Raw genomic sequence first — 9955 nt, 5'->3', positions numbered from 1 at the left:
TCTACTGAACCTTATATATGTTTTATGAAACCAAGGAAAGGAATTCTGAATGTTGAAATGTGTAAAAACCAAATAAAATAATTAAAAAAAAAAGTGATTTAAATCACTGATTTTTATTTTAAAAATCAAGTTGATTTAAATAAAAAAAATCAACTGATTTAAATCAACCTGATTTAAATCAACCCAACCCTGATATCAGCGCTCGTCAAAATAATGAAAGTGAAGAAACTGGCATTTTCCGCAGCTTTGGGAATTTTTATTGAATTTTTTTTTTAAGGTTCAACACCTTTCATGCCCATTAAAGAACACATTTCTAAGTGAATTTTACTGAAAAACGTTGACTAAAGGCATAAAAGATGTAAATTATAAGTTTCCACAGACTCTCAAGCTAAAAAAGTAACTAAACTTTGGCGGCCATTTTCTCGCTAATTTTACTTCTGAAACCAGGCGACCCCCTCCTCCTTTAATCGCAAATACTTCTTTTCATCGAAAGCAAGGCAAATGCACAGGCTTTAAGATGATACCAATAACTCCAAAAGCCCAAAAATTGACGAGCGCCTGATTCCACCACGTTGTGACACATACGACGAAAACTGAAAGGACTACTTATTGGGAATACGTAGGTGTAAATTTGTGACCGCAATATGAATGCTACTGGACACAATTACTCAAATATGAATACAACACTTTGGACAATCAATAGCACAAGTATGAGAGATCTCACTATCATTCATTAGAAAACAAAAACTTTTACATGTTTGGGTATCTCTTAACGATGACCCCCTATTGCTGCCTCCAACTGAATGAGCTCAGGAAGGTTTAATAAACATTGCAAGCTGAGTTTTACCACATAATATGCACAAAGTTAACGAGCAAAAACAGAAAAACTCCTGAATTCTCTTTAAATGTCTCAAAACCTTTAGATGTACAAATATGCATATATATTTAAAAAAACATGCAATCAATAATTTCAGGGACACTTACTCCCAGATTTATCAGTAAAAAGAGTTCATTCATTACCATTTACCACTTTCTGTTTACTTTGACGTTTTAAGTAATGAAGGCTTCACGGGGTACATTTTTATGGCTTGTGATAAGGCTGTAGAAAGTCCTGCATATATGGGCCTTGAGAAAAGTTTGGGTAGACATACATGTACTCCTGTCCAGGAGCCACAAACCCCCCTTGCCTTGTCATGTCAGTATTAGCCCTTGAAATCTCACCCCCACCCAGTCTCTGCATGTCATTTCCCACAATATTCACTGGCCTGATCATATCAGCTGGAGAAGGCCTGGTCATTTCACTTGCATGTCGAGCGGCCATGTTATTAGCATGTCTGACCATATCGCCCCCATGTCTGACCAAGTCATTACCGAGACCTGAAAAACGAGCCATGGCATTTCCCCCAGCTCCTTGTCTCATCATGTCCTCAGAGATATTAGGGAGCCTCACAATGTCCCTAGAGACGGAGGGATGCCTGTTTAAGTTGTCCAAATTGCCATGCCTGGTTAAGTCATGTAAAGGCTCCATACTAGGCAACTGTGGGTGCTGACCAATGCTTTCCTCAACCGCTGCCGTGACTGGTACCATGGATGAACTTTGCTGCTGGGGAATGGTCCCAGTATCAGTAACAGCCGAGTTCTCCGGAAACATCAGTGCGACATCCCCACCACCTCCAACAGTCTCGGTAGCTTCAGAGGACTCCAGGACACCGGGAGGTGGTTTGTTATAGTTCACTCTCAAGTGTTTGTATTGATAGTTGTAGTCCGGATGAGTCTTCTTGATGTGGGACAGCATGTTACTGGACATGGCAAATGCTCTGCTGCACACAGGACACGAATACGGTTTTTCATTGGTGTGAGTGCGCATGTGGATTTTGAGGTAGTCGTGCCGAGCAAATGCGCTGCCACAAACCGTGCAGACATGGTTTTTTATTTTCGTATGCAGCTTCATGTGGGTTTTGACATGGCCTCGCTGAGTAAATGCCTTGTGACATATGGGACAGAAGTGGTTCTTCTCCTGTTTGTGACTAAGCATGTGACGAGACAAGCCACTTTTGTGCTTGGAACTGTAACTGCAGATGGTACATTTGAACGGCTTATCAGGAAAGTGAGATTTCTTATGCGATTTAAGGTAGCTGAGATCAACAAAAACTTTTTCACAGAACTCACATTGAAAGTTCTTCTCTCCAGTGTGAATCCGTCTGTGCAGTCGGAGAGAGTTGCTGGTGCTGTAGTTTTTATTGCAAAACTCACACCTGTAGGGGTTTTCCTTGCTGTGGTAGGCTTTCATGTGTTCTTTTAGAGACCAGGGTAGAGAGAAAGACTTGCCACATGAGCTACACAAGTACGGACGTGTGTGCGTACCAACGTGGCGTTGGAGCTCGTAATTCTCCCGAAAAGTTTTCTTGCAGATGCTGCACATCAGCGATTTCTTCTTTTTGGTCAAAGACTTCAGATGGCTCTTCATGTGCTTCACCAATGCATTGTAGCGCCAGAAAATCTTAGGACAGTTGTTGCAACTGTAGTAGGACCTGCCCTGCACTTTTCCATTACTCATTGAATCCTCTGCGGAGGTAGAATGATATTTTTTATGATTGTCTAAAGCTTCCTGGCTTCGGAAAGATACACCACAGTTTTCGCACTCAAAATTAGCACTCATGCCATCATGTTCAGGTTTGTGAGACAAGCGTATGTGTGTTTGGACATATTCCACTGTTGTATACCAGCTGCAACACAGACTACACTGAAACGATTTGATGTCAGCGTGGGTCGCAGCATGGCGGATGTAAGCCATGCGGTTCTCAAATGATTTTAGGCACTTGTGACATTTGTATACACCTGATTCTAAAGCTTCAAAAGCATGCTCTTTGGCCTCATGGCTCAAAAGGGCAGTCTGCAAGCCAAAAGACCGTTTGCACTTACTACACTTGAAACCTGGACATTTTTTCGTCTTAACATGTTTCTTGATGTCAGCGACATTCGCGAATGTTTCTCCACAGCAATGGCACTGTATGGTGAATTTACTGTTGAAGAAATGATCATTTCGGTGTTTGACAAAATCCTTGACATCCAGTAATCTATCTCCACACACATCACAGTCAAAGTACTCATCATCTACGTTGTACTCTTTTGTATTGTCCACTTCGACAAAGTCTTTAATTTCTGACACTGCCTCTGGTGATTCAACTTTCTCCAGCATCCTCTGAGTGCCTTTTGCATTCTGAACTTCTTCCTCACTGTGGTACTTACTGTGAAAAGTGAGGGCCTGATCATCTGCAAACTCTTTATTGCAAACTTTACATTGGACCTTTTTTCTCAAGCACTTTTCTTTATCAATGCCATGGATTTTCTTCAGATGCACAAAAAGATGATCAGGATGCACATAGCGATGACCACACATCTTGCACAGGAATGGTTTGTTCTTTGCATGAGTACCTGCATGACGAGAGAATTTGAGCATAGAGGTAAAGGTTTTCGGGCAGTTTTCACACGACAAGACTTCATCGCTGGGGTCAGAGTGTGCTCTTGCAACATGCACTAGAAGCAAGGCTTCCAATGCAAACGATCGGGGGCACTGAGTGCAGCGATAACCTTCACATCCTTTCTCTTGTAAGTGGGCCTTAAGCAGGTTCAGACTCACAAAGGTCGTGTTGCACTTGTCACAGTCTACACTGTAGTTATCATTGGATGGGTGAAATTCACGGTGATTTCGCAGTGCCTTGGCAGACGAAAGCCTCACTCCACACTCATCACAGTCAAACGTTTGATCAGTATCGACAGACTCTGGCTGATCAAACTCTAACTCCTCTTCTGCTTGTTTTTCTAGTTCTTCGTCATCTTCAGGAGTATCCGAAAATCCCTCTATATTATCATTGTTTTCCTCATCAGATGGAATCTTTACCAGCTTGACTCTCAAAGAAGTGACTGCTCTCTTTTTCTGCTTTTCCTTGGTTTTGAGTGTGGAAAAACCATTTGACGTTTTGCATTTTTTCTTCAGAGCAACAGCTACATTTACATTTGCAGAAACAGACCTTGTTTGACGTCTTTGAAATGCTTCTTCCTGCTCATTTTTATGTGATGTTACATGAGCCGTGAACTTGACTTTGTTAGAAAAGTCTTTGAGACAGATCCCACATCGATATTGTTTCATTTTTGTAGGATGTATGGTTTTCACATGATGTCCTAAATCTGAAACTTCTGAAAATTGCAGAGAGCACACAGAACAATTATACCAAGACTTTTGCTCTTTGTCACAAGTTTTTAGGTGATTTAACAGTAGATTGTTCTCATGAAACCCTGATCCACAAAGACCACATTGAAAAGCCTTTGGGATATTGTGCTGACCAACATGGTCTGAAAGGAGACTTGTGCTATCGAACACAGCAGAGCAAATTGAGCAGCGAAACATGTGAACCCGGTGATTCTGCTGACATGAATGTCTAAATAAGAGATCCATGGACTGGAATACTTTATCGCATACAGCACATCCATATGGAGCTAAGGATCCACTTGAATTTGATTCCTTCTCTGACACAGACTTTCTGCACTTTTGCCGCTTCAGGTGATAGTGAAGAGATTCGGGATCTGCAAACTCCAGGGAACAGCTTGGGCAATTAAGTGCCTTAGAAGCTTGACTTTTGCCATTAACTTCCAGCCTCATTCTCTTCCTTCTAGGACGAGACTTCGAGTCCTGCTGCACCTTTCTCTTGCTCCTCAATTTCTTACCCTTGCCTGAGAGAGAAGCAGTTGGCTCAACCTCTTCCCCATCAGAGCCTAGGCTCACAGAAACGCTCTGGGTTTTTAAAAGAATATCCTCCACAGGAGCAAGGTCATCCCCAAAGGTGAAAGCTCCTGTTGTGTCCGAACCGGGTGGCAGAAGCTGCTCTGACTCACCACAAACTTCCTCCATCTTGATCTCAGCACCCTCCTCCTCCATAACTTCCAGCTCAATCTGCTGAACACAGAATACACACTAGAGACACAAAGACAAAAAGCAGCAAAGAACAAATGTCAAGCCATGCCTCTTTTCCATAGGAGACCTGGTACATTTGCATCAGGACTCCTTGTGGTTGCTCACATCTCGCTTTCCTCTGAAATACAAATAAAGGGGTCAGAGCAAGGAGGATAAATACAAAGCACATGTTTTTCAAATTTATTCAATAGGTGAAACATTTTTCATGCAGCCAACACATACGTAAAATTGAAAAAACCAACAAAGTTATGAAAACAATGATACTTAAAAGGCATGCATGAATAAGAACAAACTATATCACAAGAGATGTTATAATTTACCAAGCGTTCACACTCAATGCTGAAATCAATGTGATTGGTACTTTTCTACCAAAGTAAAGTACATAACACCATTGAGAAGAGAGAGAACAGAAATATAAATTCTTAAATCAATTTTCTAGTTTAAAATAAGAAATCAGTACAATTGACTTCATAAGAGAATGACAACTATACACACCAAAAGGGCGATGTTTACCAAAATGGGCATTAAACTAAGTTTGGACGCTTTAGACACAAAAACTGGCAACGCTGAAAGTATAACCCAGCCTGAATCAGCATAGTAACATACTCCTACTTAAGTTGAACTTTCTGAACGGAAGATAGATCAGACAATACACTCATAATATACATTTGTATAAAAACAAATTTTACTGCATGCATGAAAAAAGTCATCCTTAAAATCCCACTCAGAAGTCTAAAGGGACTAAATGCACTAAGTTCCTGCATTTCAGACCATTCTTTACTGAACAAAAAACTTTTCATAGATCATCAACGCACATATGCATATGATCACCTCTCCACTCTATGAGGTACAATGTTTGCCCCATGTGCAAGGACCTCAAACAATAGAGGATCATGCCCAGGTCTGAACTCTTCAACACCTTTGATTTCTCAAAAAATCGAACTCGCATCATTAGCCTTCTGTTTTAATTATTGGGACAACCATTTTCTTCATATTATGCCTATCTTTCTTGATATTTAAACTATAACATAAATAAAGTTCATATATATAAAATAAAAGAACAGTTCTTATTAGATAGTCTTTTTTTTCTTTCCCCACCTATCAATCCATTCGTCAACCACAAACACACTCTCTCTTTCTAATTTTCCCTTTCTCCCTCATCTCTTCTCCAGGTTCGCCCAACCTCTTTCAACCCCGGCCCACCCCTCGCCCCCAACCCCCCACACCATAGCCCAGCCCTAGCATTATTCTATAAAAAGAAAGACACTGCAGTTTAACACTGCAGTTTGCGGAGATCTGACCATTATCGGTGGTCATCTTTAGCTTTCACCTTGCATGCCGCTTGCAGCACCACAAAGAGAAAGAAAAGAGTCCATTTGTTCGTGCAAATTTGTAGTACAAATCAAAGACATGAAGCTGCAGCGAGCACCTAGCATACCTCTGTGGTAGGCCCAAATATAAACGTATTTCCGCCATCTATTGTTGTCGTCTTCCGGGGTCCCCCCCCCCCAAGACTCTTGGGTTTGCCTCGCCAGTAATTGTTGACTAGATCTTGCCGTGATTGGGTTTTTTGGGGGTATTAATTTATTTTATCTTTCATAAACATTCTAAGCGATTTTCGTTTCCCTAAATTTACCTTCTCCTCAAAGTTGTACACACACACACAAGCGTGTGCGCACACAAACACACGCAAACACACATAATACAAGCACACGCACACACAGGCCTGCACGCACACAAGCCCAAGAGCTCGGTGATGAAACCCAGTGACATAGACAAGAGGATAGTTAGAGAACGTTAGGAGTACGCCATTGGCCGATATTTATAATAGCAGCCATCTTGTTTGGGTCATAAAATAGGCCTACTGTTCTTCATTCTGAGAAAAGACAAAAGAAGTTCTAGACCTACTGTCTCACTGTCTGATCTGAAAAAAAAAAGTGGAGTAAAAAAAGAAAGCTTTTTTTTCTTCATTTTAGCAAAAAGTAGCAAAGTGTATGACAATACTCATTATATTTTATATTATATATATGTATGTTAAAGAAAAGGTAAAACAAGATGGCTGTTACTATAAATATCGGCCAATGGCGTAGGCCCCTGCTCCTAACGTTCTCTAACTATCCACTTGTGTGACATAGTCCATCGCGCCCTCGGCAAAGCGGGCCCCGCCATGATGAGATCTAATCAACTGGCGAGGGAAGCCCTGGGAGATGACAAAAATAGATGGCAGAAATAGTCAAATACGTCATCTATATTTGGGCCAATCACAGAGATGTGCTAGGTGCTCGCTCCAGCTAGATATGTAAATCAAAGACCCTCAGCTGTGTCAGGAAACAGTTCAAAGCAGTAGCAGACTGGCTCTATTTTCTAAATGGCCGTCTTTATTCGGACTCGAGTCCGAATAACATTTTTTCAAATTCGGACTCGAGTCCCAATAAAAAAATTTCTTATTCGGACTCGAGTCCGAATACGTCAAAATGTTATTCGAACTCGGGTCCGGAAAAAAGGAAGTGTCTTCGTTCTATAGATCTAACGTTCAGTGCTTCCTATTTTCCGCCATTTTTTAGTTTCCCCCACACCTTTTCTGCCGATCCGATGCCCGCCGCCTCATTGATACATCCCCCCCACCCCACCCCCCATGTTTCCCACTTTCTTTGTTGTAGAAAAAAGTAAAATTGAAGATTAGCAGACCACCTGGCACCTGCATAATATGAGCTGTGTAAAAAAAAAAAAAGACTGATTCGTTCAAATACACAAGCCTGTGTCATCTCGATTGTTTACCTAGAAAAAGTTGTGTTGCTGTGTAGAGCTGAGCATACGGCAACTTTTGATTCCATAGACTAGCGCACAATTCATTACGCAGATCTACGTCAAGACTAGCTTATAAATTATTGTAATAATGATCAGTTGCCGGGGGAAAAAAGACTGACGCATATGCGACGTTCAACACCCGGACTGATAGTGCCCCCCCACCCCCCTCTCCAACACGCACACAGCCTCATGTGTGCAGGCCGCCCATCCGACCCCGACACACGCTAACGAGCCTTCTTTAATTGCTTCTGATGACCTCTTGACAAATAAACATTTATTCTAGAAGGGAGTGTATACAGACCCGGTAACCGGGAACAAAGTCACAAAGTATACAGACCCGGTAGGGGAACTCTTTTGTGATTTCGGAAAGTTTCAGCGCCTCTTGGCTCAGGGTAGACCTAGGTTCTTCTGGTAGATCTATGGCCTAGGCTAGGTCTAGATCTAGATCTAGATCTAGGTCTAGATCTAGATCTAGATCTAGGTCTAGATCTAGATCTAGATCTAGACAGACAGACATAAATCCTTGGTCTAGTTTCGAGGCTAGCCTAGATCTAGATCTAGATCTAAATGAAGATTGCGGATGTCTTTTTGATGAACAATCGTTTTTCCTCCGTTTTGGAGTTGGAGGAATTACAATTTGAAGAAAAGAACAATGTCATAATTTCTCTCGAGCAGTCATCCTCTCTATTTCTCTCTCGCTCTGTTGCTCGCATTCTCTTTTTCTTTGTTTGTCTCTGTCTTTCTTTCTCCCCACCTATTTCCCACTAGACGTCTATATATCTCTCTCGTTCCCTCCTGCCAACTGGGGCATGTCATACATTTTGCTAGCACTTCCCCCTGCTCTCTCTCTCTCTCTCTCTCTCTCACACACACACACACACACACGCACACACACTACCGGGTCTGGGCGCTGAAACTTTCCGAAATCACAAAAGAGTTCCCTTACCGGGTCTGTATACTTCGTGATTTTGTTCCCGGTTACCGGGTCTGTATACACTTCGATTCTAGAAACTTTTCAGGCCGGCCTCAAATTCATCATAAGATAAAAACTCGGCTCGTGCACAAAACGCCATTTTGCCCTTTAAGTGATCCCGGTCTCTACTCAGCCTGAGGCGAGTCACGAGTGAGGCAGGACAGGAAGCCGGAGTCACGAGTCACAGGAAGTTGGAAGTGATGTCATGCTGGACAAGAATCAGAGTCCAAATAACATTTTTTCACATTCGGACTCGAGTCCGAATAGTCACTTCGTTTCTAAATCTAGATTAGATTCTAGATCTAGATCTTCTAGATATTCTAGGGTGATTTTGTAGTTTCGTTCTTTAAAGTTAAAGTGAAGAGTAAGGAGGTTCAGGGGGGCAGTAGTAGGGTAGGGGAGTTCAGGAGGGGCATGCCCTGAATTTTACCATAATTTATTGTTGTTTTGCTGTTAGGTAGCATCCCTGTTCTTTGTGTTGCCTATTTGGTTATCAAGACTTCTGGATTTCTTCTCTGGGTGTAAACAAATGTCACCCGGTTCTAGAAATCTAGATTCTTGATAAGGCTAGATTTATAAATTATATTGCAAAACTGATCCCAGTGCCGCTATTCTGGTAAACAAAAAGGAAAACACTGTCATGCTTAATGTGGCATCTAGATCTAGATCTAGATTTAGTGTTTGCAAAATGAGTGTGGTTTACGTTTGATGAAGTGGGACACTCACTGACTCTGGCAGCAGACTTGTTTTGTTTCTGTCGCCCAATGAGACAAACAATAAACAAGGCTCAAGGAACGCACCGGAAGAAAGCACTGGGTTGTCCAAGCGTAGAAGTTAAAAAAGTACAGCGGAACGCTCTTTGAAAACAAATACTCTATAAACCCAGAGACCTTCATATTTCTTTTTTTTACAAATTACCTTCTCTCATTGTCCGTTATTCATTTCAAAACAGTAAAATATGTTAAAATCATGTGATTGTATAACTCTAATATTGCTGGGTTGTTTTTTTTTATAGATCTAATCTAGTACATTACAAGTAGTAGACTAGATCTAGAATCTAGATTTAGATGAGTCTAGATCAAGGAGTTTAGAACTTACTTACTTTTAATCTCCTTGATCTAGATCTAGATCTAGATCTAGATGTAGATGTAGATATTTATCGGTCTTGTAGCCAGTGACCAATTAGATCTATAAAATTACTG

The 9955-nt window shown here is 41.3% G+C and overlaps 1 protein-coding gene across 1 annotated transcript in view; it reads right to left on the bottom strand.

Annotated features, from left to right (window-relative positions):
- Nucleotides 1–9588, bottom strand: part of LOC101860255 — a 15281-nt gene extending 5693 nt beyond the window's left edge. Inside the window, exons 1-2 of the mRNA XM_035970412.1 lie at nucleotides 9480–9588; nucleotides 1089–5090 (exon numbers count right to left, since the gene is read on the bottom strand). Coding sequence (XP_035826305.1) covers nucleotides 1089–4936 — 3848 coding nt within the window. The 5' untranslated portion in view covers nucleotides 4937–5090; nucleotides 9480–9588. The remainder of the gene's footprint in view (nucleotides 1–1088; nucleotides 5091–9479) is intronic.
- Nucleotides 9589–9955: the final 367 nt, after the last annotated feature.

Source organism: Aplysia californica, unplaced genomic scaffold (genome assembly GCF_000002075.1).
Source record: "Aplysia californica isolate F4 #8 unplaced genomic scaffold, AplCal3.0 scaffold00264, whole genome shotgun sequence".
NCBI classification, from domain to species: domain Eukaryota; kingdom Metazoa; phylum Mollusca; class Gastropoda; order Aplysiida; family Aplysiidae; genus Aplysia; species Aplysia californica.
This window is presented reverse-complemented; position numbering and strand designations above follow the sequence as displayed.